Source organism: Furipterus horrens, unplaced genomic scaffold, assembly GCF_987537825.1.
Source record: "Furipterus horrens unplaced genomic scaffold, mFurHor1.1.pri manual_scaffold_11, whole genome shotgun sequence".
Lineage (NCBI taxonomy): Eukaryota > Metazoa > Chordata > Mammalia > Chiroptera > Furipteridae > Furipterus > Furipterus horrens.
In genome coordinates, this window is record NW_028327181.1 from 45,459,237 (window position 1) to 45,486,509 (window position 27,273).

General features: G+C 59.1%; 1 protein-coding gene across 2 annotated transcripts; it reads left to right on the forward strand.

Moving 5' to 3' along the window:
- The first annotated feature begins 5,106 nt into the window (after positions 1-5,106).
- SREBF1 (sterol regulatory element binding transcription factor 1) lies at positions 5,107-26,306 on the forward strand. Of its 2 annotated transcripts, XM_090291507.1 has the most exons (21): positions 5,108-5,387; positions 13,188-13,215; positions 17,025-17,087; positions 18,550-18,960; positions 19,347-19,525; positions 19,613-19,750; positions 19,832-20,053; positions 20,732-20,846; positions 21,068-21,288; positions 21,511-21,712; positions 21,848-22,026; positions 22,325-22,586; positions 22,668-22,834; positions 23,037-23,205; positions 23,690-23,798; positions 24,105-24,214; positions 24,335-24,467; positions 24,630-24,795; positions 25,256-25,456; positions 25,563-25,697; positions 26,018-26,306. In XM_090291507.1, exons 1-21 carry the CDS (start codon positions 5,295-5,297, stop codon positions 26,240-26,242), a joined length of 3,528 nt encoding a protein of 1,175 aa, XP_090147633.1. In that variant the 5' UTR covers positions 5,108-5,294; the 3' UTR covers positions 26,243-26,306. The 2 variants fall into 2 exon arrangements, with proteins under 2 accessions (XP_090147632.1, XP_090147633.1); XM_090291506.1 differs by lacking the exons at positions 13,188-13,215; positions 17,025-17,087 and having other exon boundaries at positions 5,107-5,385; positions 24,105-24,467; positions 25,563-25,674; positions 26,013-26,306.
- Positions 26,307-27,273: the final 967 nt, after the last annotated feature.

A 27,273-nucleotide genomic window follows, 5' to 3' on the forward strand; every position in this document is an offset into this window, starting at 1 on the left:
GCTCTGTGTCCTCGGGGTTCGCTGCTCTGCATGGCTTTCTGGGGCACCCACAGCTCCAGCCTGGCTTTCTACAGGCAGGGAGAGGGTGGCTCTTCCCCAGGAGTTTCAGCAGGAGTCCCAGAACCCCCCTGACAGGCCAGACTGTTCGCAAAGGCAAGAGGATCTCTGGGCAGGCACACACAAGCTGTGGTTCGTGCCGTGTGACCACAGAGGGCCAGGAATGAGGGATGCACACAGGGTGCTCTGCCCCCAGGGCTCCCTCTGGGCTGCCCAGCTGTGCCCCTTCCATGGAGCTGTTCTTGGCAAGGTCTCTTTCCCCAGAGACCTGGGAGGGGAGGTGTGGGAGCGCTGTGGGTTCTGCCTGCTGCCCCATGGAAGCGCTGGGAAGGAGTCTTTTCCAACCCACCCCTTTTCTAAGGAAAGGGTCTCTTTTGAGTCCCAAGGGGGTGGGGCAGGCAGAACCAGAGACCTTCCTTCAATAGGCATGAGTTGCCCAGAAATTCCAGTTTATTTCGGAGGCGCCCCTGCTAGTTCTTGCTGGGCGGCCCTCAGGGCTCTGGGCCCAGCTTTGCAGAGCACACAGCCTCTGCTCGCAGCACTGGGGAGTCAGCAGCATGTTCCAAAGACCAGGTGGAGTCCTCTGTCAGGGGCCATCTCCACTCCACCCCCACGCCCACTCAGAGAGCACCCTACCCTGGCTGCAGGCTGCACAGCAGGTCCCTGAGCAAGTCACTGCCCTCTCTGGTCTTTACCCTCCTGATCTGTCAAAGGGGACCACGGTGGTCAGTCCACTGCCGACACTCATTTGTAACGAGTGAAGTGGGCTATAGGAAAGCTCACAGCCCTGGCTGGCTAAAGGGACACCCAGTGATGGAGCCCAGCGTGAAATCTGCATTGGACAATTACTTTGAGATCAGGACCCACATACAGCTGGACTCAGCCTGTGGGTGTCGGATGATGCCCGGGGTCCCATTCACTCTCCCTTCCAGCAACTCGACCCACCCCATTCTGTGACACCCCCTCAGTCTACACCTGGCCTCTCCCCAAATAGCCAGTTAGTCCCCCAGGGACAGATGTCGCCCTTCCTTCATCATGTCTGTGGAGGAGGCTCTGGGCTTCAACCAGCTCTTTGTCGAGGGTCTGTTGAGTGACCCTTGATGACCCTGGAAAGACCCCAAGAGGCTTAGAGCTAGAAGTAACTTGCCCAGTGCACAGGAGAGGCCAGTCTGGGGGGAAAGTACAGAATCATCCATATCCACAGCCACCTGGTGCCCCTATGTCCAGATGGGAAAGGGAGAGGAGGGGTACCTGAGCCAGGGCTCTGGGTTTCTCTGCTGCTCGGTCCCCTTGGCCGTAACCGGGGCAAACCTGGCTTTGCTACGGATGAAGTGAAGTACAAATGGGGGCAGGCAGAGATGGCAGGGAGCCTCCAGGAATGGAGAGGGGATGCGGTAGTCCCCTAGTCAATGCCCAGGGTGGCAAGGCCACGCCTTCCTGTGCGGCACCTGCCCCTCCACCCATCGTGGGTGTGGCTTGGCCCAAGTGGCCTTGGCAAAGACCCTGCCCACACTGGACACCTGCCCTGAATGGCTTGGAACCCACAGAAGATGCCTCTCAGTCTCTAAGATGCTCAGAAACACCTGGGGAAGGAAAGGGGAAGATGTGACCCCTGTTTGACAGTTGGCAAAACCCATCATGCAGGCAGGGGCCAGGCTTTTTGACCACAGTCCCAAGGGTCGGGGCCTTGGAGCAGAGGGTGGGGCCACCTGGGTCAGCCCTGCCCGGGTGTCCAGGACACACCTGGTGGCAATCCCAGCCAGCTGTCGGGCCTGGAGGCCTGCTGAGAAAGCAGTCCCAGCTGGCCCCAGACCCTGCCAACCAGTGCCATGGCCCCTCCCCACCACCCAGGTTGAGCAGGCACAAGGCATGTGACCCGGGGCCTGGCTCCCAGGAGTTTCTCACTGACGCCACGTCACCCCACTCCAGGCGGGGAGCCCATTGGCTGTGCCAGGACCTTCAGGGCGAGGCTTGTTTGGCTCTGAGCCCCAGCTCCCCCTGGGTCTCCAGCGGCTGCCCTGCTCCAGACCGCTGAGTAACAAGCCAGCCCCGCTCCTCAGGTTGCTCAGGGCTGTAAAATCCGGGGCAAGCCTCTTCACCTCCTCCTGCCTTGGTTTCCTCACCTATAAAATGGGAATGATAACAGCCCAGTCCTCCTGCAACTGTTGGGAGGACCAAATGGGTTAATGTGGGAAAGCACCCAATGATTGTACCCAATGCAGGCACAGCCAGCAGCGTCACTGTCAGCCAGGCTGGGGCCCTGCCCCTTCCAGGCACACCAGGACAGAGGGGTCCACCACTACAGCCTCTGCCACTCAGTGCCCTGTCACCTGTCGACCTGGGGGAGTTCAGCTCTCCCAGCCAAGAGGGGCCTGGGAAGCTTGTTTGGGGGTCTCAGAATCTTTGAGGGGCAGGAGCCACCTCAAAGAGAAGCAGGTTCCCCTGATGAACAGCAGCTCCCAGCCTGACCTTGAGGATTGCCCTGGGAATCTCATGCTGCGAAGCAAAGTTTTGTATCTTTGGTGGCAAAGATTTAACACTATCCTACCCATCCCTAGACTATGCCACATAAATAAAGAGGCTTCTGCCAGGCTTCAATTTCAATAGGTGTTTCTAGTCTGGGCTTCAGGTCTCCCATCAACCTCACCTTACCCTTTCCCCTAACTCCTACAGGTAGGCACGCAGGTCGAGCCACGCTCTTCACATATGTGGCCAACTCCCTTAAAGAACAGGGACTCCAACACATCCTACCTGCCTGTGCAGAGTGACTGCAGGAAGGGTTATTCCTATTTCAGCTGAGACTCAAAAAGGTGAAGCACACAGCAAGTAGGTGAAAAACCAGACTAGCTGCCTGACTGCGAAGAAAGCGGTCTTTAGGCTCACTCAGCAGCCCCTCCTCTCCCCACTCCTCTCCCTGGGAACCACTGGTAGAATTCTCAGGGAAGCCACCAGATTTCCAAGGCCCCCTGGGGGCCAGGCCCTGGGTGGACTCCTCAGCAGGGACACTTCAGGAGGGAGGTGTGGTTTGGAGTCCCCCATGGCTTCTGGCCACCCCTATTCTGGGTAATTTTCCATAGCAGCCACTTCCGGGAAGGGAACAACGGGAGCAGGGTGTTCAGGCTGAGCATCAGAGACTTGGGCCTTCAAGGCCTCTCTTGGCCCAGGGAGTCCCCGTTTCTAAAGCACGCCACTAATTTTACTCCCTTGGAGGGTGTGGCCAGACAGGCTAAATCTGGATTCTGAGCAAGGCAGTATTTGGGATGGCATGACTCACTGAGGCCAGGGGCAAAGAGGGACTGGGCTCCAGACCTCTGACAGGGTCCTTGGCTGTCCTCCCCCAAGGTGCTTGCACACCTGCAGGGGCAGGGAGCTCACTGTCTTTCCATTTTCAGATACCTGAATGTTACTTCTGACTTACTTCTCTCTTTAAATTTTTTTTATTAATTGATTTTAGAGAGAGGAAGGGAGAAAGAGAGGGAGAGAAATATCAACATGCAAGAGAAACATCTATCAGTTGCCTCTTTCACACACCCAACTGGGGACCTGGCCCATAACCCAGGCATGTGCCCTGACTGGGAAATGAACCAGCAACCTTTCAGTTTGCAGGACAATGCCCAACCCACTGAGCCACACCAGCCAGGGCTAACTTTTTATTTGTTGATTTGAGAGAGAGAGAAACATTGACTTGCTGTTCCACCCACTTCTGCATTCATTGGTTGATTCTTGTATGTGCCCTGATCAGGGATTGAACCCAAAACCTTGGCACATTGGGACGACACTCCCACCAACTGAGCCCTGGCCAGGACAATTCTGGTTTATTTCAGTCCACCTCTTTGGAATCCCTCCCTTGCCACATAGCTCTGTCCCCGACCCACAGGGCCCAGGGGTCAGTCTCCAGCCCTGTCCCTAGCCAAGCTGTCTCTGCCTCAGTCCAGCCTATCATGATCCAGAGCAGCCCAGCTTAGGTCTCCAGCACAGCCTGCCTCTCTCTCACAACCTCCCTCCTGGCTGCTCCGAGGTGAGCACCAAGTTTGGAGTCAGGTAGCCTGGGGCCCCAGCCTGTAGCTGTCCCTGAGTAGCTGTGTGACCTTGGGCAGGTTGGATCCTCTGGGTTTTCCTGTCCTTCTGTGTACTGAGGTCAGCCCATCTTCAGGGGCTGGACTGGGCCATGTGGCCCCCCAGCCCATCTGCTGTATCTGGGAAGAAAACTTCAGGCTCTCTCAGGCTCCCCTTGGGCCACCCCTCCTCAGGAGGCTGCTCTGATCTGAGGAGGAGCAAATTGGTTGTACAGCCCAGCTCCAGCTCCTCCCCATGTTGTCTCGTCACTAACATCACAGGTGACCTATGGACAGGCATCTCAGGATCCTGTTCTAGCAGATGAAACTAAAGCACAGAGTGGTGATGTAACTAGCTTGAGGCCACACAGTAGCTGTTACAGCTACCAATTAGATGGGTTTGTCTTTTTTATTTTTAAAAAATATTTTTTAGAGAGAGGGGAAGGGAGGGAGACAGAGAAGGAGAGAAACAGCAATGTGTGGTTGGCTGCCTCTCGCAGGCCCCACAACTGGGGATCTAGAGGCAACCCAGGCATGTGCCCTGACTGGGAATCGAACCACCGACCCTTTGGTTTGCAGGCCGGTGCTCAATCCACTGAGCCACACCAGCCAGGGAAGGCTGGGCCTGTCTTGTTCTAAAGAGCCAAATCTAAGAAGTGAAGTTTGTCAGGACACCTCTGACCTTCCCCCAAGTCCAGAAACCTCTGGGAGGGGCCCAGTCCTGGGGCTTCCATCCAGCCCCTTTGCTTGGTGCTGGAGAAACTGAGGCCCAGACAGGGGCCACGGCCGGCCCGAGCTCCCGCAGCAATGGGCCGGAGGCAGCTGTGTGGCAGCCTAGATGAAATGAATGAATGGAGGGGCCTCTGGCGGAGGGGTCGACTGGCCGGGCAGACCCGCAGCCGGGTCACCGCTCTCTCCAGGTGGGGCGGGGCCGTCCAGCCCGGGGCGGGGCCGTCGCGCACTGTCCCGCCCCCGCCCTGCCCTCTCTGCCTGCCCTCGCAAGCCGCTGCTGGGGAACCCAGTTTCTGAGGAACTTTTTGTGGGCGCCAGGCCGCCACCAAGGCCAGGGCGGGACGCAAGCGTGTGGAGCGGCGGCGGCGGCAGCGGGCCGGGGCTGGAGGACGCGGAGCTGGTGGCGAAAAGTCCGTGGCCCTCGGGCCCGACCGGAGGTGGCGCTGCGCCATGGACGAGCCGCCCTTTACCGAGGCGGCCTGGGAGCAGGCGCTGGCCGAGCCGTGCGAGCTGGACGCGGCGCTGCTGACTGACATCGAAGGTGCGTCAGGGCCGGCTGGGCTCGGCACGAGCGGGGCGCGCTGGCGGCACCTGGCTTTTTTCTCCCCGGGCAGGGCGCGGGCGCCGGCTCCGCGCTGTGCGCGCGGGGCTTCCCGGAGTCTCCGTCCCGCGCAGAGCCTCCCTGCGCCCAAGCTGGCGTCCCGGGCGGCGCCGCGCAGGCAGTGGGTCCTGAGCCTGTGGCGGCGGAGCCTGAGCTTGGGACCCGGGCGTTGCCGAGGCCCCGCCTCTGCCCCATCCGTGACGCCAGTGCGGGGTTACTCACGGTCATTCCCTTGGTCCCGAGAGTTCAGCGCCGCGCTGGAACTCTTGCGCGTGCGCGTGCGCGCGGCTTATCCTCCCGCCGCTCCCCACGGAGTCAGGCCCTCCTAGGCCGACACCCGCACCGCTCTGGGATCTGTTGAATAGCAGGCCCCATCTTAGGCACTGGGGGTTCACAGACTTGGGCTACCTCCCTTTCTTGGGAGCGCAGTAGTCCCCCTCAAAAGCGGCAACAACGGATCGTGATACTTAGTTGCCCCTTGAGGGTGGAGCAGGGGTGGGGCTACTTTGGGTGCAGCGTTGGGGCAGGACCTCTACAAGCAGACTTTTGAGCTGAGACCTGAGAGGCAGCTCTGGGGCCAATTGAGAAGGATGTTTTCCCGGCCGACAGCGCAGCCGGGGCAAAGGCCCTGCGTTGGGGGAGTTGGAGGTAGGCACAGGAGGTGCGGTCGGGAAGGTACACCAAAGGATCACGGACCTAGTCTGCCAGGGAAGGACAAGTGGTGCTGCGCTGGATTATTTACATCTTTTAAAGCATCACACGCTAGTTATACAGAGAAGGGATTTGGGGACGACGGTGCGGTAGGTATCCTTTAGGAAGTTGTTGCCTGCTAGCGAGTGCCTGCTACAAAGTTCCAGCAAATTGCCCTCCATGGTCGCTGTGCAGGTTCAGCAACAGTGGCTAAATTGCACTGGGTTAGTAGGGAAACTGAGGCCAAGAGCTCAGGACTCAAACTCCCCACATCCTGGATGGACGGGCCAGTGGAGCCTGCTCTGCCTGGGATTGGCGAAGCAGGTGCATCTCCTTCAGCCTTCCAGATTCGCCCAGCTGGCTGCCAGCTGGGGGCTGAGACACCCTGATCACTTGGTTCTGAATCCCAGTCCAAGTCCTGGGGAGATGCGAACCTGACTCAGCTAACAGCTTCACAAGTACTAGGCTTGTGGGTGGAGCCAGGAAGGTGCACGCCTGAGCTTCTGGGGTCAGGACTTGAATCTGGATACTACTTACTTTGCTCTCCTGCGCAAGTCACCTCACACCCTGATCCTCAGTTTCCCCTCTGGGTTTGGATGCTTCCCTTCAAATCAGAGCAGGAGTACCCAGGTACAGGTCTGGCACAGACCTTTCTTGTTTACTTGTTTATAGAAACATTCTCTTAACCCTAACTCCCAGGACCCAAAGGTCAGGATTGGGCAGCCATTGGGGGTGGGAGCAATTGGAGGTGAGACTAGGCCCCAGCTCTAGTCTGAGGAAAAGGGAACAACTGGGCCTCTTGCTGGGATGCATCCAGTCCCAGAACCCCGTCTGGCTTGCCTGAACTCAGGGAGGGGAAAAGCGATGATCCACTTCCCTAAAGCTCAGAAACTCCTGGGCAGTTTCAGGACTGAGGCCCCCCACTTCTGGCAGAGGTGGGTGGAGGAAAAGGAGACACCCCCAGAGAGGCCTGGAGCCTCCCAGCCCTGCCCTCAAGGCTGCAGATGTGCCCCCGCCGCCTCCCACCCTGGCTACCGGCCACCGTGCTGTCCTGGTGCGCAGCCCAGAGCCGCCACTGCTGGCCACTGTGTGGGCAGGAGGCCTCTCACTGGGCTGCACGTGAGGTTTGCCCACTGCAGCAGATTTCTTGTTCTTTAATTCAGACTTTCTGCTGTTTTCCCCACTTATGCACCTACTCTCTTTGCATTGTAGAAAAATTAGGAGGCACAGGTGAGCAAAAAAGAAAGTAGAATCTTCCTTAAACCCACTACCCCACAGAGAAACTCTGCCAATTACGTGGAGGATCATTTCTGAAGCGCCTGTACCTAGCTTTCAGAATGGCTGCTCACTCTTGATCCTCCTTTTAAAAACAACTTTAGTGAGGTGAATCGACCTATCATAAGAGTTAACCATTTTAAGTCGACAATTCAGTGAGGTTCAGTAAATTTACCACGTTGGGTGAGCATCACCAGTTGGTTGAAGAACATTTTCATCACCCCAGCAGGCCCCTCCTGCCTGTGCTGCCCCAGCCCCCGGCAACCACCAGTCTGTACTTGCGTAAATTAGAATAGAGTCTGTTGTAACCTGCTGTGTTCCATGCTGCTAGCCAGACGACAGCCAGGGTCCCTGGCTGTTCCACCTGGCCCCTTGATCGACATGTTGCTTGCTTTCTTCTCACAAATGGTGCTGCAGTAGACACCCCAAGGCCAGTGTTTGCCAGGAGGGCCCTCCTTCAGCTGCACTGCTGGCCTGAGGCCGGGCTGCTTTCTGGCCTTTCCCTGCCCCGTGTTCAATAAGGTCTGGAGAGAAGTGACCTGACGGTGTGAAGGGCAGGGCCCAAGGGTCTCCAGGTCCCCTGAGAGGAACAGGGTGAGTGGTGGGCCAGGCCGTGGAGCTGGACCAGACCTAGGAAGCAGTGGGGAGCCTTGGGAAGGCACTGGAGCAGGGGATTGCCGTGCTTGAGTTACTTGTCCTTGGTCTCCGCTGGTGGCTGGGGTGGAGGGTCACCACACCTGGAACTAATTGAGCCCTTGCTGTGTGCCAGGCACTGTGTTGGCCATTGAGTCCTCCCTATAGCCCCAGGTGGGGAGGCTTAGGGTCCTCATCCTATGGATGAGTACTTTGAGGCACAGAGGGGTTAGGCAGCTTGCCTAAGTCCGCACAGCCGGAACATGGTGGAGCCAGGCTTCAGGCTGGCTGTGGGCTCCAGAGCCCACTCTCTTAGTGCTTAACCCCTGGGCTCCTGAGAGTGAGGTGGGGCAGGGAGTGGCAATAGAGCACAGCACCCAAGAGGCTGCTCCATCCATATGGGGCTATGCTGGGGCCCAGGAGTGAGTCACAGAGGGATTGGAGGCCGCAAGGTCACCTCCCTCTTCCAGCCCAGAGTGGCTTTGGAGCCCTGAGACTGACGACTGACACCAGGGAGCCCCACCCTTCCGCCAAGCCCTCTTGTCCTGTGACTGGTCACGGGGTGGGGCTGCAGGGTCCCGTGTTCTGTGGGTGAGGGCTCTGGCGACGGTTCCCAGTGGCCCCTGATGAGCCCCCTCACACCCCCACGCCTCCTTCCCTGCTCTGTGCTTTGGGGTGCCTGGCGGCTGTGGGCAGCGGTAGGCAGGGGCAGTCCTGTTGCACGTGCCTGGGACTAGTCTTCACCTTTCCACTGATGCATGTATCAGATCTCGCACCTGCTTTTAAGTGCAGGCGAGGCAGCTGGAAGTGGAGTTCTGCTCAGGGCCTCCACATCCGCCGTGGGTGGCCCTGACTGAGGAGTCCCCGGTGGCTCTCGTTTGCCCACAGCCTTTGGTGGCACAGTGCGTTCTGTGCACTATCAGGATGCCTCCAAGTTCACCCTTTGACGGTCATACCCCAGGGGTCTGACAAGGGCAGCCTTCCTGGATCTCTCCTCCCCACCCCACCTCCTTCCTGGAAGTGCTTTCTTGAGCTGTCTCGACCCTGGGGTCCCTCCCAAGGTATCTAAACCAACCACATGGGAGCCTTACCTCAAAGGGCGCAGCCCATGCTGTCTGGCTGGTTTTGAACCCTGGGCCAGCTCTGGTGGTGAGGACACGTGGGGGCCACACTGCCATCCAGCACCTATCCCACCATATCTTGTGCCCCGTTCTCTGCCTGGCCCAAATAAGCACACTCTCTCCTTAGAAAACAGCTTACTGGGCTAGCGCCCAGCTCCAGGCATGTAACTCCCCAGTTCCTAAACTAACCATGGCTTCCCAGTACCCCCAAGACAGAGTTCCCTGTTTCAGGTGGCATTCAGGACCTGCGTGGCTTGCCAGACCTGCCCTCCTCTGACACTTCCCTTTCATCCAGGGCCTGCCCCTCAGGCTCTCCCCTGACCCTCTGCTCCCCTGTGGTGCCAGAGCCCTCAGGGGTACAGCCGGAGAGACCTCTCTTGTCAGACATGTTCCCCTCCCCATCCTCTTTTCTGCCTCTTGGTATCTGGCCTGCCCGACCTGGAGTAGCAGAAAGCAAAGCCGTCCAGTGTGGCAGTGCCTTGCTGTTTTCCCTGGGGAGAGTGCCCCCCCCCCTCCGGAAAGCAGGGGGTAGAGGCTAAAGATTTTCTGCCCCTGAGCTCCTGTGGGTTCCAGTCCAGCCCTGGTGCCTCTGAGGGGACAGGGTTGGGGGAAACAGAGAGAAGCATGCTGGGAATGCGTTCAATAGACAGGCAGGAAGGTGGCTGGGAGTTACCTCTTGCTCCATGGTTACCTCGCTGATCACACGCATCCTGCGTCAGCCCCAGACAGGGGTCACCACCTGGCAAAGGCCTGGGAGCCAGACTTTTCCCTGCTGACAGGTGCACCCCCACTCCCCTGGGTGAGGATGACTGTGCTGGCCAGAGGATGTGTCTCCGCCAGCCACAGGCCCTGGAAGTGCCCTTTGACCCTGGGAACTGACTAGAACTGCACACATGAGAGACCCATGTCCCACATGGTCCCGTAAGGGTCTCCTGATAAGGGGGGGTGGTCTCTGAGTCTAGTTCCAGGTTTGTGAGTCCTCTGCTGGGTTTGGGGTTTGGTGGGGTTGGGGCAGGTCTGTGGGGGGGTCTATCCCACCTGAGAGAGTTGGTGGCTTGGAGAGGCCCACTCTGACCTGGAACCCTACTCAAGCCCCTCACTTCCCAGCTGACACCCTAGTGATAACCAGTGACCTTGCCCCTCCCAGTGACCTCAGGCCTGGCCTGCCCTTCCCAGGACTCTGGGTTCCCCAGTTTCTCTGCAGCCGAAAGGCTAGAGGTCCAGAGATATGTATATTCAGCCCCTGTTGTGTGGCCACGCACCAAGGGACTTAACCTCTGACCTTCAGGTTCTCATCAGTGCACTGGGAATAATAACAACCAGCTTCTTAGAGTTGTGGCCAATCAGATGCACTCATTTAGGTCAAGGGCTTAAGCAGTACACCAGCACAGAGCAGGCCCTCAGCTAATGCCAGTTAGTATTTATTTATTTATTTGTTTGAGTCCTCCCCCAGGGATGTGCTCATTGATTTTAGAGAGAAGTGAAGGTGTTACAGAACCCCAGCCTGTGCTGTTCTGGAACAGCTGTGGGACCCGATTGCCCGCCGCCGAGAAGCATGATTCCCAATACAAAAGTTTGGTGGAAAAGGAAAGGGGGGTTATTTAAAAGTTTTACAGATTTAGAATAATGGTGGGTTTCTACGGTTATGTCCCTCTCCCTTTAAAACACCCAAAAACACATAGTCCTGCCCCCAACCAAACCAGGCCCGTTCCAGAACACGCCACTCAGAGGTGCCGTTCTTCAGAGAGGCAGATGTCCGTGGCTCAGCATTTCCGGTCACAGCTCGGCATCCCAGGCCTCTCCCACTGACCCGTGCTTGGTTAGGCAGGTCCTCGCAATTCCAGCCTCATCAGCCGTGCCGCCCTGTTCTCCGGGCAGGTTTTCTGGTGGGTCTTTCTTACTCCAGCTCTTAAATCCAAACCACCTGCCCCCCACCCTGCCTCTTTCACATCAGACCTCTAGGCCGAAAGAGCCCCACACCTCACTGTTATGAAAAATGTTTTAAGCTGTATCATCAGCCCTTTACCCAGGGGACAGTACACTCCCCTTCAGGACAGTCTCCGCTATCTCCTTGTCACTGATATGCAAGTATCTTTAAACAGTATCAAGCCCTTTTACTGGCCCTAGCTACCAGCCTGCCAGAGATATGCAAAGTACCTTAAAAGCTGTATTATTTCCTTCCCCCACCCTCAAAACCATGGCTTTTGGGGAAGTTGGGGGTTCCTACCCTGCCCTGTTACACAGGGAGGGAGAGAAGGATCAATGCCAGAGAGAAACCCATCAGCTGCCTCTCATACACACCCTGACCGGGGACTAAACCCGTAGCCTGCGCACTGCCTGACCCGAACTGAGCCTGTGACCTTTCATTTTATCGGACAATGCTCCAGCCAGCTGAGCCGCACAGGCCTGGGCCACTGCCAGTCAGTGTTATTATTTAGAGCAGGGTCCCTGACCCCTGGGCCACAGACAGGTACCTGGTGAGCAAGCAAAAGCTAAGCTTTGCTCGCATGACCGCCTGAGCTCTGCCTCCTGTCCTGTTGCCCACCCCTCCCCAACCCACCCGTGGAAAAACTGTCTTCCATAAAACTGGCCTCGGTGCCAAAAAGGTTGGGGACCTGCGGTTTAGGGCACTTACCCAGGACCTGATACCTATGATGTTCAGAGCTAAACAGATGTTAGCAGTGATTATCCAGGGAGCCTGTGTTGGGAGTTTTTAGGATGTTCTGGGCTATGGTTCCAAATTCTGAGCAACCAACATTTGGAGAGTCTGAGTTTCTGGGTGGGAGACAAAGTAGGGCTGGTCAAGGCCGATGGGGGGCTCCCTGCCCCCACCTCACCCCTGAGGAGCAAGCCCCCTACGGTTCAAGATACAGAGACCAGAGCTGAAAGGGACCTTAGAAATGTCATTGTGGTCACTTCCACACTGTGCAGGTGAGGAGCAGAGGCCTGAAAACACTTGACTCACCACAGTCCCCCTGCCACCTGGCCTGGGTGGTCCAGGCCCTGCAGGCATGGAGGGGGTGAAGGAGCTGGAGACCCATGAGTAGCAAAAGAGAAGCCGGGCCTAGCAGGGATTGCTTCCCAGGCCAAAGAACCTGCTAGAAAGCAGCCCAGTGCTGCGGATCTCTGGCACAGTTGACTGTTCCCTGCCCAGAGCTCCTTAGGCAGCCTTGTGCATGCAAATTAAAGCACCTGGGGACTAAACAAAGCAACCAAGAGTAAATAAAAACAATAAAACCCACTGTTGGTGATACTATGAGGAAATGGGACACGTTGCAGGGAAGTTATAAAGGGCCTTATCTTTTCAGAGAGAGCAACAGGCCACAGGCAAACAACCCAAAACAAAATAGATACCATTTATTGAAAGACATGCACAGCACTACAATTTAGACTGGGAAAAACTGCTCAGCAGTAGAGCCACTCCACCAGCCCCTGGGTTGTCTTTCAGCTGCAGAATAAGGACAAGATGTCTGAGTTGGTGCCAATCAGCATCTTGTGTAATGGCCATCTTACAGGTCACGTTCAGGGTCCCTTGATCTGTAGATTTGGGAGCTGGTGCGTGGAGGAGTGGCACAGATGAGGGAAGGATATGAGAAGGGGACATCAGAGCAGGTTTTGGAAGAGGACTGGGAGGTTGCCAGGTGGGCAGAGAACAGTAGAAAGGGCACTCCTGGCAGAGGAAAAGGTCTGGGCAAACGCATGGCAGCGTTAAATAGCAGGATGTGTTCAGGAAACAGACAAGAAACGGGAGGGAGGCTCAGCTGGACCTGAAGCAGTGGGACTCAGGTGGCCGGGGACCAGCAGTTGGGGGCAGCTGGCAGTCTATACAGCCCTGGACTCTAGTCCGCTCTGCTCTGCTCAGCCCTGGGCTGCATGCTGCTGGGGTCACAGAGTTGACTCCGCCTTTGGCTCTGCCTTGAGGGCCCAGCTGAAGCCTGGCCTCCTGGGTGGTTAGGAAGGCAGTGCCAGCTGAGCCTACAAGGGCTTTGTGTTGCCCTCCTGACCTGGGACAAGCCATGACAGCAAGTCGGGCAGAGCCAGGCTGGAGCTGGTGGGCCTGGGTCTGAGTCCCAGGTTCTCCTCTTGACAGCTGCGGGACCTTGGTCATGTGGCCACCTGCTTAGTCTTTGTTTCCTGCTCTGTAGAGCTCACCCCATTCCAGGAAAAGCCGTGCACACTTGTACCCCTGGGGCATCCCTGATCGCACAGAGGGCAGCCTGTGCCCCTGCTGCATCCATGACCAGCTGAGGACTTGTGAACCTGCTGACCTGAGTCCTCGGGATGATCAAGGAGGTGCAGGTGGAGCAGTGGGGCAGATGGCGGGCAGAGTGCAGCCCCAGCTCCCCAGAGTGTTGGGTGAGTGCCCATCCTCACCCTGCCCTCTCCTTCAAGGAAGAAGAGGTAGAACGCCCACCCAGGGTCCCTCCCACATAGGTCTCATGCTGTCTCGTCTGGTGGTGCTGCTTTATATGGTTTGGCGTTCTTTCCAGTCATTCAGCTTCCATCTCTGCACTGCATAGGAGAGTTTGCAAATCCCTTTCCTGCCCATACCTTACCCTGGAGTCTTGGTGTCCTTGGCTCAGGGGACAGACCAGCTTGGATTGGAACCCCAGCCCCTTGGCTGCCTCCCTGACCTCCACCCTGACCCTTGCCACTACCACACTGGCCTCCTGCTTGTCTCCACATCACATCAAACTTGCATTCACCTTAGGGTGTTGTACTTGCTGTTTCTCCTGCCCAGGACATTTTCCCTCCCTCTTGGCCCGCTCCCGTATTTCATTCAGGTCTTTTACTCAGATGTCGCCTCCTCAGAGAGGCCTGCCTTGACTACCTCTTCTGCAGTGGTCTCCCACACTCTCTACCCTGTCGCAGTTTCTTCATGTGCTCATCACCACCTGCATCCTGTGTTTGCAAACCATTGGCCTCCCTCACGGGAACATAATCTCCACAAGGGGAAGTCTTTGTGCTGTATCCCTGTACCTTCAGTGCCTGGCACAGGCCTGACACAGTAGACACTTAGGGAAGGGCAGTAGTTCTTATCAGAAAAATACATCTGGGCTTCATGAGCCAGGCCATATTGTTCAGGTGGTGAGTTCCCTGCCCCGGGAGGCAAGCAAGGAGAGTTTGGTATTCAAGGCCTCATGCAGGTTGGATGGGCTGTAGGCTTCTGTGATGGGCATAGCTGGGCTGCTGCAAGGTCATGGTGTGGGGCCCTCCCATGATTTCTGTTGTGGCCTCACAGAGTAAATAGGCCAGAGAGTAAAAGGCTGACCCACATCTGCCTTCAGAGGGAGGTGGGAAGGTAGAGCCAGGGATGGAGGGAGGGAGGTTTCAGGTTTCCTATTTGGTCCTGATAGAATCGGGGCAGAAGAAGAGGGAAAAGGAGGAATCCAGGCTGGAAGAGGAGGCAGGGAATGTGAAAAACAGGCGGGGGTGGGGGTAGGGGGGCACACGGGGAATGGTGGCACTGAGGCCAGGAGTCTTCCTCCTTCTCTTTCCCTGGGTTCAGAGAGTGCTTGCCGGAGCCGCCTGTGGTCCTGGCCCCCGGGCCTGGACCAAGTGAGGCGGGAGAGGAGCTTCCTTAAACTGTGTGCCTGGGAGCTTCTCCTGCCTCACCCTGGTCTCAGCCCTGGTGACTCTCCATAAAATAGTCTCCATCAAATGCATATGGAGTTCCAACTTGAACATTCCAAGTGCCAGGCAACTTACCACCTGACTTTCCAGTTCTAGCCCATTCGCATTGCTACAGAGGGACTAATCTTTGTTGGGTTCTTGCTGGGTGGTGGGCGCTTCACACACTTGCTCTCCCAGAATCCACCCTCTGGAGACCAGGGGTGGAGGCCCAGGGAGAGGGCTGACCTAACCAGGATTACACAGCAAGGGACAGAGAGGCAGTCTGCCCTCTTGGCTGTATCTGGGGTGGGGTGAGGTACTATGGGGCTGACTCTCAAATTTCCACCCCCAAGACTTAGTCCCGGCACCCAGCTTCTGCAGAGACTGGCCGGCACATCCAGCTCCAGGGAGGAGCGAGACGGGGGCTGGCCAGGCCGTCCAGGAGGGCAGCATTTGGCTGGCCTGTCCGTGTGCCACTGCCCTGGCGGCACCCAGACCTCCTTTCTTGCTGCATCCCAGCTTAGATTGTGTCCTCCGTCCGCAAAGCCGGCGCCGCTCAGAGCCTTTCCGGTCCCTGCTCTCCTCAGAGGGTCACTGAGTGACTGTCCTCTTCCTCCTACCTCCTCAGCCTGGATGGAGTGGAAGCAGAGCACCAAGACGTGAGAAATGGGGAAAAGAAGACAAGAAAGTGTGCCGAGAAGAGGATGGGGCAGGAAGGGGGCGTGCACCCACTGGGGAGCAGCAAGGAAAGAGTGGGGAGTGAGGTCTGGGTGCAGGCTGTGTGCGTCCCCGTCCTCAGTTACTCAGAGAAGTCAGGGTTACACACCAGCAGTGTTCGGTTGTGTGTTTTGGGGCGAGTAAGAGTGTGAGCACCCACAGGCAGAGGAGAGAGGGAGGTGGAGGTGTTAGAGGAGAGTTCTGCTGTCCTTAGCACCCCCTACAAGGCCATGGACAGACCTGGAAGAGGGGGAACTGGGTGTGTGTGGAGAAGATAAGTCCAGTTTCCTCATTTAGGCTCCTGAGAGGGAGAGCAGCTGGGGCCAGGAGCGTGCAGCCCCCCAGCCCCATGTGCTCAGTTGCCCGGCCCGCCTGCCGAGGGTCGGCCCCCTGCGCACGTTGGCAGGAGCTTGGGGGCAGGAGGAGGGGTGGCCGGTGCTGTGGCTGGAGGCTGAATCGGGACTTGCTGGTGGTCTGTCTGGTCCCAAAAGCCTGAGCTGCCAGTCTGGGCTGCTGGCCAGGCTCTGCTCGTCTCTGAGTGTTGAACTCTGACCTCACACCGAAGGGAAAATAGGCCTAGGTACCCCCTCAAAAGGCCCCCAGAGCCTGTCACCCCTGGCTGACAACCTGCCTTCCTCTCCTGTCGTGGGGATTGGGTTGCCTCTTGGCTTCCCCTGGGCAGTTGGGGGCCATGAGGCTTTGGGGGGCAGAAAAGACTTCACTGACCACACACTCAGGCACCCCCTTCCCAAACCCAGGTCCCTCTGCAAAGGGGTATCTGTGCTGGGAGTCAGGAGGTTCAGGTATCATCTGGACGTGTATTTGGCGCAGGGGTTTCCCTTCTGCACTCCGGGCCTTTCTTTCTTGGCAGTGACCTGTTATCCTGTGTTCATGGGGAGGGCGTGGGGGTGACGCCATGCTGCACCTGCGCCCGTAAGGGGAGGCCCACACCCTGGGCCTTAAGCGCTTCTTGGTTCTGAGCACACCACCCATTATCTCCTTTACTTCCTTTATTTGATGTCAAGGAGATGTGATGGTCCCATTTTTTTGGAGGAGTAAACTGAGGCTTAGAGCGGTGGAGAGCTGCTCAGGGTGTCAGCGAGCCAGTGGTTTCGAACCCAGAGCTCTGGGGTGTCGGAGCGTCCCTGCCGCGCCCTTCCGGCTGTGCCTTTCCGCGGCGCTTATCACAGGTGGTCCTGGAGGTGGCGGAAGGTGGGGCGGGCCCGCCGCGGACGTGACCGCCAGTGACCCCGGTGGATGTTGGCGCCGAGCGGGTTAAGGGCAGGCGCCCGCGGGTAACCCCGCGCCAGGGCAGTCTTGGGGTGAAACCCGAACCTGAGCCGCCGTCGGGGTGGGGCGGGGGCCGGGTGGGGCCCTAGCGAGCGGATGGCGCTGCGCTGATTGGCAGTGCGCGCTCACCCCATGCGCGGCCTGCGGCGGGGGGGCGGGGCCAGCCGGCGGGGCGGGGCGCTCCGCCCGCTTTAAAGCGCTCAGGCGCGGGGACCGGGGTAGTTGGCGCGAGACTCCCAGGCCAGCCGCCTGGGCGCCCCGAAGGGGCGGCGGGCTGCGGAGCCATGGATTGCACATTCGAAGGTATTTTTTGGAGGACCCCCACCCCTTCGTCACGGAGCCTCCATCTCCGCTGCGGGGTCACTCACCCGGTTTCCCTGGAGGCGGCTGTTGGACTATGAATGGGAAAAAACCGGTTCCGAGGGGGAGGTGTATCACTTACCAGCCCTCAGGAGGGGTAGTGGACCACCCTTCAGCCTCATTAGTGACCCCCACCCCAGCGTTTGCAGCGAGAAGCTGGCTTTCCCACATCTTCGCTGGCTGTCTAGGGCACAGGAGGAAGCAGCTGAGTGGAGGGCCAGTGCTCAGTCTCTGTCGCCCAGGGGGCACACAGTGGGAGCGCTGGATGGTCCGATTCTGAGATCCCAACCCTGGATTCAGTCAGTTTTCTTTCGGGACCTCAGTCTCCCCACCTATCAAAGGGCTCAGTGAGGACTGTGGGGAGGAATGGGAGTTCCTGCTAGCAAGAGCGCTCTTTTGACTCACATGCACCTCGAGGACCCACAACGTATTTGTATTTGAGGACCCAGAAGGCTGGGGGAGGAGGGAGGCCCTCCGGCAGTAACTCTCCTGTCTGGGCACCTATTGGTAGGAAGGAACCGGGCAATGTTGAGGACCCACTCTGCCAGCTGCCTGCCTGCAAAGCCTCAGCAGCCCTGCTGAAAGGCATTTAACCTCTGTCACTGTATGGATGACAGATGAGGAAACTGAGACCCAGTGAGAGGAGGCTCCTGGCTCAGGCCCCACCTCAAGTCAGTGTGGGCAGGGCTGAGAACCCTGGTGGTCTTGGGGGGCTCTGGGGGCTCCCAGGGTTGTGTTCTTAGGTCCTGCAGGGTACTTTGACCCAGTGGGCAGTTGCCCACAGTAGGTAAGAGGGCCCCAGGCCAACCCAGCCAGGCTGCTAGTCACCAGCGGGGGCAGAGGGCTTGTGGCCAGGCTGGGGCTGTGGTGAGTGTGTCCCAGTTTGTACAAGGAGGAAGGAGTCAGGACAGACAACATTCGCTTTTATAGAGGGAAACTGAAGCCCTGAATAGCCAGGTCCCGAGTGTGCTTGGCTACAGACAGTTTGGGCTTGTGCCCAGAACATGCAGAGGCACACTGCTTGGCACACACGTGGCCAGCAGCTGACTGCCCCTAGCCTCAGTCTGTCTGTTCCATGGAGCCCTGGGTTAGTGATGGCTCTTCAGTCATCCCGAGCCCCAGTTCTGCCTCAGCCTGACTGTGGGGCAAGTTAATGGATTTGTGGGGCCTTGGCCCTACGTGGCACGGACCTTATCTAATTGCTGCAAGGGCTTTCCGATGATATGTGAAGCACTAGGCATTGCTACTAGACGTCACAAGTCCCCAAGAAATGGCTGTGTGTCTGGGAGCACAGGCTTCCACATGTACAGCAGTGTGGACAAGGGGCATGCAAACGTGCCATGCCTGTTACAGGGCCAGCCCCTGCGGGCCCCACAGTCGCTCACACAGCCTCTTCTTTCCCCAGACATGCTTCAGCTCATCAACAACCAAGACAGCGACTTCCCTGGCCTGTTTGATGCACCCTATGCTGGGGGCGGGGCCGCGGGCACGGACCCTGCCAGTCTGGAAGCCAGCTCCCCAGGCAGCATGTCTCCACCTCGTGCCACTATGAGCTCCCCACTTGACGGCTTTCTGGGGGGACCCAAGGCAATATCCCCACTGTTGTCCCCTCCCCAGCCTGCACCCACACTGAAGATGTGCCCCTCTGGGCCTGGTATCAAGGAGGAGCCAGTACCACTGACCATTCTGCAGCCTCCCACCCCACAGCCCCTGCCGGGGGCCCTCCTGCCCCAGAGCTTCCCAGCCGCAGCCCCACTGCAGTTCAACTCCGCCCCTGTGTTGGGCTACCCCAGCCCTCCTGGAGGCTTTCCCACAGGTAAGGGGCATGTGGAGGGAGGTAGCTGCAGGAGCACAGAGAGAAGGGTCTGCTGTGGTCTCAGTAGAGGGGTTGGCAGGCTTCAGAAAGCTGTCTCCTCGCTGCTGCTTGAGACACAGCCCCCGTACTGGCAGCACTATATTCTTGTTGCTGGGGGAAGCCCTGCCTCCCATTCTGCTGGGATGTCCATGTCAGTGCTGTGTCCAAAGATACGCTTGACTGGAAAGTAGCATGTTCACATCAGAGCCTCAGGCGGGGGATATCAACAGAGGAAACAGGCCACAGGGGTCATGACTCAGCCAAGGTCACACCTGACAGGGACCTGAGGCAGGTTGAAAGTGGGTTAGGGCAGCTTGTACCCACAGCCCCAGACTTCATCTCTGCAGGGACCCCTCCAGGGAGCACTCCGCAACCGCTGCCTGGCCCGCCAGGGGTCCCGCCCATCTCCTTGCACACCCAGGTTCAGAGTGCAGCCCCCCAGCAGCTCTTGACAGCCACAGCCACAGCCACCACCACAGCGGTCCCTGGAACAAGCACTGTGACCTCACAGATCCAGCAGGTTCCGGTAAGGGAGGTTGTCCAAGTGTCGGGGAGCTGGCAGCTCCTGGCCCAGACCCATGGTTCCCAGCTGAGATCCCCCCGCCGCCCCCAGGTGCTGCTGCAACCCCACTTCATCAAGGCAGACTCACTGCTCCTGACAGCCATGAAGACAGACGCAGGGGTCCCTGTGCAGGCGGCCGGTGCTGGCTCCCTGGCCCCTGGCACAGCTGTACAGACCGGACCCTTGCAGGTGGGTGGCATGGGCAGGGTGGCAGCGTATGGGGCCTGTACACATGCGTGCCTGCCTGGTAACCCGTGCCTGGCTCTGCAGACCCTAATGAGTGGCGGAACCATCCTGGCAACAGTGCCTCTGGTAGTGGACACTGACAAGCTGCCCATCAATCGGCTGGTGGCCAATGGGAAGGCCCTGGGTTTGGCCCAGAGCCGTGGTGAGAAGCGCACAGCCCACAATGCCATTGAGAAGCGCTACCGCTCCTCCATCAATGACAAGATCATCGAGCTCAAGGACCTGGTGGTGGGCGCTGAGGCGAAGGTGCGGGGAGAGGCCTACACGGGTGCAGGGGGGGAGACTGGGGAAGGAGGTGATGGGAAGGGAGAGAAGGACTTGGGCTGGGCCTGCACAGACAGGGCCTTGGGCTTCAGTCCACTTAGACCTGGTCAGCTTTATTTGTTCAGCCAAACTTTATGGAGGGCCCCATGTGCAGCGGGGGCTGTTTGAAGCACCAGGGATAAAGAAGTGAACAGACAGGCAAAAATCCTCCTGTTGAGGAACTAATGTTCCAGTTGGGATGACAATAAACAAGATAAATAAGTAATGGTTAGAGTTTGCCAGGTGGTTTTAAGTGTTGTGGGAGAAAATAAAGCAGGGAGAGGGATGGTGGGGGTCGCAGATCTGAGTCCAGTGGTCAGGGAAGGCCTCACAGGGGATGTGATACAAAGTGAAGACCTGATGAAGGTGAGGGAATGAGTCACGAAGGTGGTAACAATGACAGCAGTTAGATGCTGGTGTGTGTACTTTACATGTTAATCCTTGTGCCCATCCTGTGAGGAAGGTTGTACCAGGGGAGGAATGTTCCACGTAGAAGGAACTGCAGTGCAAAGGTCCTGAGGCAGCTGTGTTGCAAAGAAGCCCTGACATCTCCTTGCTTAGGTGCCCACTTGCCAGGCCTGACCAGCAACCTGTGTGCTGTCTCCCTCCTACTTTCTGCAGCTGAATAAATCTGCTGTCTTGCGCAAGGCCATTGACTACATTCGCTTTCTGCAACAGAGCAACCAGAAACTCAAGCAGGAGAACTTGAGTCTGCGTACTGCTGCCCACAAAAGCAGTGAGTCCTGGCTTCCCATGGCCTGTGGTTCTGGCCCTGCCTTCATGCCTCGTCTCACCTTTAGCTCTGACCCTACAAGGGCCCTTAGCCTCCCCTTTCCCCTAAACTGGCCCTCAGGAACTAGGCCAGTTCCCAGTCCCCTCCCCCAGGACCCTAGATTGCTTTGGGTAGGGTGGGGTCTCTAGCCTTAACCCCCAGCCCTGCTTCTTTCCCTCCTGTAGAATCTCTGAAGGACCTGGTGTCAGCTTGTGGCAGTGGTGGGAACACTGACGTGCCCATGGAGGGCACAAGGCCTGAGGTGGTGGACACGCTGAGCCCACCACCCTCGGACGCAGGCTCGCCCTCCCAGAGCAGCCCCTTGTCCTTTGGCAGCAGGAATGGCAGCAGTGGCGGCAGTGGCAGTGACTCGGAGCCCGACAGCCCAGCCCTGGAGGACAGCCAGGTTGGGCCCTGCAGTGGGGTCCTTTGCTGTCTTTCAGTGTGCTAGCATTGGGGTCAGGAAGAATCCCCTGCATATCTAACCTCCCATTTTATAGACAGAAAGCTTGAGGCCTGGAGCCGTGTGGGGCCCATGGGGTGGGCAGAGGCCAGTCCCTCCTTTCCCAAGTGCTGCTGTCTGGGCCACTCCCGCTCTGTGCTCACCACCCTGCCCCGCCCCCACCAGGTGAAGCCAGAGCAGCTGCCATCCCCCCACAGCCGGGGCATGCTGGACCGCTCCCGCCTGGCCTTGTGTGCGCTCGTCTTCCTCTGTCTCTCCTGTAACCCTTTGGCCTCCCTGCTGGGCAGCTGGGGTCTCCCTGGCCCCATGGAGGCCACCAGCATCCACCAGGGCTCTGGCCGCAGCGTGCTGGGCGCTGATGAGAAAGGTAGGACAGGCCAGCAAGGATGCCTTCGGTAGAGAGGTAGGAGGGGGGACTCCTGTGGGTGTAGGCCCTAGGCCCGTGGGTGTGGGCTCTGCATTTCCCAGGAGCTCTGTCCCCAGCCCTTCTGTCTGCCCCCAGATGGCCCTGGCTGGGCACTGAGGCTGGTACCCCCCCTGGTCTGGCTGACTAATGGGCTGCTGGTGCTGGTCTCCTTGGCGCTTCTCTTTGTCTATGGAGAGCCAGTCACACGGCCCCACTCAGGCCCCGCCATGCACTTCTGGAGACATCGCAAGCAGGCTGACCTGGACCTGGCCAGGGTAAGGGGCTGGGCCCCAGGTGGGTGGGGTGTGGGCAAGGAGAGACCTGGGTAGCACCCAGGAAGGTGCTTGCCATCACCCACTCTTCCATGCCCTCTGGGTGCACTGTGGATCTGCCCTGTCCTCCATTCTTGTCTATGCTCAGTCTCCCACTGTCCCGGGGGGGCCCAGCTCAGCGCTGCCAGGGGATGCTGGAGTCAGAGTGGGGAGCCCAAGTTGGAGGGATCTTAGAGCTCGGGGGATAACATGAGCTCAGGAGGCTCTGACCCTGCTTCACCCAGAAAACCGTTATCCACAGGGGGACTTTGCCCAGGCCGCTCAGCAGCTGTGGCTGGCCCTGCAGGCACTGGGCCGGCCCCTGCCCACCTCCCACCTGGACCTGGCCTGTAGTCTGCTCTGGAACCTCATCCGCCACCTGCTGCAGCGTCTCTGGGTGGGCCGCTGGCTGGCAGGCCGGGCTGGGGGCCTACAAGGGGATTGTGCTCTGCAGGCAGATGCCCGCACCAGCGCCCGAGAGGCAGCCCTTGTCTACCACAAGCTGCACCAGCTTCATGCCGTGGGTATGATGGGCAAGGAGTGGGCCCAAGGGGTTCTGCTGCTTCTGGCCCACACCCTGGCCTCATGCCCTGTCCACTTTCCAGGGAAGTACACAGGGGGACACCTCACGGCTGCCAACCTGGCACTCAGTGCACTGAACCTGGCAGAATGTGCAGGGGACACCCTTTCTGTGGCCACACTGGCTGAGATCTACGTGGCTACTGCACTGACCGTCAAGACCAGTCTCCCACTGGCCTTGCATTTTCTGACGGTGAGTGGGTGTTAGGATGGTGGGGACAGGGCCGGGAGCTGGGCTTTACAGCTCTGACCAGTGACTCCTGGTGGAGGGGCTGCATGGGAGGGAGCCCGTAAGCATGGGGTGGGTCCCAGGCCTAGCTGGGGTGTCCGCCCAGGCTCTGGGTTTGAGCCCCTGCTTGGGTGCAGTGTGACAGCCCACCTCCCTTCACCTACAGCGATTCTTCCTGAGGAGTGCCCGCCAGGCCTGCCTGGCACAGAGCGGCTCGGTGCCACTCGCCATGCAGTGGCTCTGTCACCCCGTGGGCCACCGTTTCTTTGTGGATGGGGACTGGGCTGTGAGCAGTCCCCCCAGGGAGAGCCTGTACAGCTCGGCTGGAAACCCAGGTACTCTCTCATCCTGTGCCCGTCCTCATCCTTTGTGCTCCGTTTGCATTTCTCATCCTCACTCCTGCCTTGTCCCTGTCCCTGTCCCTGTCCCCTGCATCTCTGGATGTCTCTGTCCACCCCCATCTGTTGCCTGGCCATCTGTTGTTGCTTTGTGGGCTGGGTCTCTTCCAGTTAGGGCTCTTCAGAAGCAAACGGAGACAGGGGCCTGGGAGCAGGTGGTTGACTTGGGAGGTGACAGCAGGCAATACACTGTGCTGTGAGGTCGGCCAGGGGAACGCAGAGCTGACGAGGGTGCATTATGGAGTAGGTGACACTGCCTGAGGTCGGTTATCCTCTCTAAGGGCAGGGACAAGGATATTTATTCACCAGCTTTTATCTGTCCCAGAGCCGAGCCCACCCATGTAACCAGGAAAGAACCCTTGGTGTGGAGAGGGGAATATGGAGAATAGAAAGTCTCCCGACTCACCCCTTTTCCCCACAGTGGACCCCTTCGCCCAGGTGACTCAGCTATTCCGAGAACATCTCTTGGAGCAAGCACTGAATTGTGTAGCCCAGCCCCGCCCCAGCTCTGCATCAGCTGATGGGGACAGGTGAGTGTCCCCATGCCCCCCATGAGGCAGGAGCCTTCCACTGTGGGGTCTGGGAATGGCTATATCCAGGGACTAGTGGAGGTGGCCAGAGCCATGCAACTGTCCAGTTGCTGTGTGGCCTCAGGTAGATCTCAGCTTCTCTCTGGGCCTCAGTTTCCCCACCAGCCTGACAGGATGAGATAGTGCCACTTTATAGAGCCAGGAAGTCAGGCTTTGCTCTGGTGGGATGGTGAAAAGGGCCATTATGCTCCCAGGGCTCCCAGGGCTCCCGCCACCTGTTCTAACAGCCAGTCTCTCCCACCACAGGGAATTCTCCGACGCCCTGGGGTACCTCCAGCTGCTGAACAGCTGCTCTGATGCTGCTGGGGCTCCAGCCTGCAGCTTCTCCGTCAGTTCCAGCATGGCCACTGCCACAGGTGAGCCCAGGCCCCTGCGCTGTGACTGCCCACTCAGCCCTGCCCCACAGCAGCTCAGCCTCAGGGGGCTTGTGGCTGAGTTTCAGGGAGCACCCCTGCCCGCACCCCTGTTCCCTGCAGGCGCAGACCCAGTGGCCAAGTGGTGGGCCTCACTGACAGCGGTGGTGACCCACTGGCTGCGGCGGGATGAGGCGGCAGCCGAGCGGCTGTACCCACTGGTGGAGCGCCTGCCCCGTGCCCTGCAGGGGTCTGAGTGAGTGCAGGCCGACAGGCCTATCCTCGCATCCCTACCTTGTTCTGTGCAGCTGGGGTCGCCACCCTTTCTTTGCTGTGATGCTGGAACGAGGGCAGTGGGGAGCTCAGTGAGGGCCTGTGGTCTGCTCTGACCGTCACTCCTCTGCCCTGGCCCCAATAGGAGACCCTTGCCCAGGGCAGCTCTGCACTCCTTCAAGGCTGCCCGGGCCCTGCTGGGCCACGGGAAGGCAGAGTCCAGCCCAGCCTGCCTGGCCATCTGTGAGAAGGCCAGTGGATACCTGCAGGACAGCCTGGCTACCACACCAGCTGGCAGCTCCATTGACAAGGTGAGGGGTGGAGCCACGGGCCTGGCAGCTCTGCAGGGTCATGGCCTTTCCATTCCATGGTCATTCCCCCATGGGCTGCAGGACACTGGGGTTAGCCCAACAGCACAGGACTGGGGCCCAACTGGCTATGCTCTCTGGCTAAGGCTTGGGTCCGGTGGAGAGAGGTTACCACTGTTTAGCCTCAGATACCCCTGCCCCCGCCGCCCCCGCCCAGGGAGGGATGGGGTGAGTGGTGTGGCAGGGCCCTCTTGGGGGCTGCAGCTGTGGCAGCTGGTGGGTGTGGGGGCCTGGAGAGGTGGGCGGTCCCGAGGTGCATTGCTGTTGCATTGCATGTGTGTGAGGTGGGTGCAGTGCCTCGGCAGTGCAGCCCGGAGCCGGCCCCTGGCACCACAGGCCCCCACCCTCCCCTCCCGGAGCTGGAGCCCCCCCCAGTGACCCCTGCCCTGCCCACCATCCCCAGGCCATGCAGTTGCTCCTGTGTGACCTGCTCCTTGTGGCACGCACTAGTCTGTGGCTACGGCAGCAGCCATCCGCACCAGCCCAGGCCTCGCAGGGCCCCAGTAATGGAGCCCCGGCCTCTGCCCTCGAGCTGCATGGCTTCCAGCGGGATCTGAGTGGCCTGAGGCGGCTGGCGCAGACCTTCCAGCCTGCCATGCGGAGGGTGAGTGCCCCCGGGCCGGGCCCTTCATGTCACAGTGCAGCTGGTGTGGGGAGAGAGAGTGGGGGCCTGGCCTGAACCCTGACTCACCCGGCCCTCTCCTGCCCAGGTGTTCCTACATGAGGCCACAGCCCGGCTGATGGCAGGGGCCAGCCCCACGCGGACACAGCAGCTCTTGGACCGCAGTCTGAGGAAGAGGGCAGGTCCCTATGGCAAAGCAGGTGAGGGGCAGCGGTCCTTGTGTGTGGGGGGGGGCACTGGTCCAGCCTCGTGCCCCCCACCCAGGTATGTGAACGGCCAGATAGGGTGTGACTGTGTAACAGAGACAGAGACGGGGGGTCTTGCGGTGTTCATCCGAGGATCCAATGAGGCAACTGTCGCTTGGGGGCTACGGGACTGTGGACGCGCGTCTCAGACTCTGTTCTCTGCGGGTCCCAGAGGGGTCTGAGCCTCAGGTGTGCCTGAGACAGGCGGGAGAGGGAGGGCAGGGGCGGGGCACCTGGCAGGCCACGGGGAGGGGCTGGGCCCTAAGCCCCGCCCCCACGCGACTCTCCTGCAGGCGAGGCCGCGGAGCTGGAGCCACGCCCCACGCGGCGGGAGCACGGGGAGGCCCTGCTGCTGGCCTCCTGCTACCTGCCGCCCTGCTTCCTGTCCGCGCCGGGGCAGCGCGTGGGCATGTTGGCGGAGGCGGAGCGCATGCTCGAGAAGCTTGGTAATCGCCGGCTGCTGTACGACTGCCAGCAGATGCTTCTGCGCCTGGGCGGCGGGACCACCGTCACCTCCAGCTAGACCCCTGCCGGCAGTCCGGTCCCAGTGCCCCTGTATTAAAACGCCTATGGCTGTGTTTCAGACCGGAGCCCCAAATGCCGAAGGCAATGCCAGAGGACCCAGTGTCCACGATGCACCTAGGGACTATGCTGCATTGGCGGGAGGTCGGGGTGGGGTGGGGAATGAGACCTCCTCGGGCTTTTGCCTCTTCCCCTGGGCGGCCAGAAGGAGCGCAACCCCGCCACCCCTGCCCGCTCCCCAACTAGAAGAGCAGCGGCCAGGTTGGTGCTGTCCTCCGGTGGCCGATCAGGGGATTGCAGGGGCCAGTCCAGTCTGTCACCCCTTTGCTCTGCAGGCACCCAGTGGCTTTTCCCTCTACTATCTGGAGGGAAGATAGGGAGTACGTGTCACTCAGCTGTGGCGGGGCTAACTTGGCTTTCCCGGCCAGCAAGGGCCCCAAGGCATCTCTTTGCCTTCTGGAGAGATGTATCCACAGTGTAGATCAGTGTGCATAAGCCTCCTGGCCTCTGAGGCCCAAGTGTTACTTTGCCTTTTGCAAATTTTATTTTCATAGGTTGAGAAGTTTTGTACAGAGAATAAAAAATGAAATTATTTATAATCTAGGTTTTGTTCCTTTGGGGAGGGTGTGTGCTTAGCTGATGTACTTGCTAACCAGAGGGGGTTCCTTTCTGCCTTCTCCCCAGCACCTAGGCATCTGCCATAAGGAACTAAATCTCCCCCTTTCTGATATAGGGGAAGCCCAGAGAGGGCAGGTTAAGACCTCCAGCTGACTTGGATCCCACTGATCTCTGAGCTACATCTGGGCCCCTAATCCTTAGCTGTCTTCTCTCACCTCCCAGCTTCTACTCCCACCTACTCCCAGGGTGACATGGAGGATAACTCAAGTGTCTTTAAGGATCTGTTGACAGGGGCTACAACCTGGTACCCCTGTATGTTTGGAGTGTCAGTCTCACCTCTCACACCTGAGGAAGCCCTCTACCCCCACTCTGCCCTGAGGCTGCATGAGGGTGGGGGTGGAATGTCGATTTTGC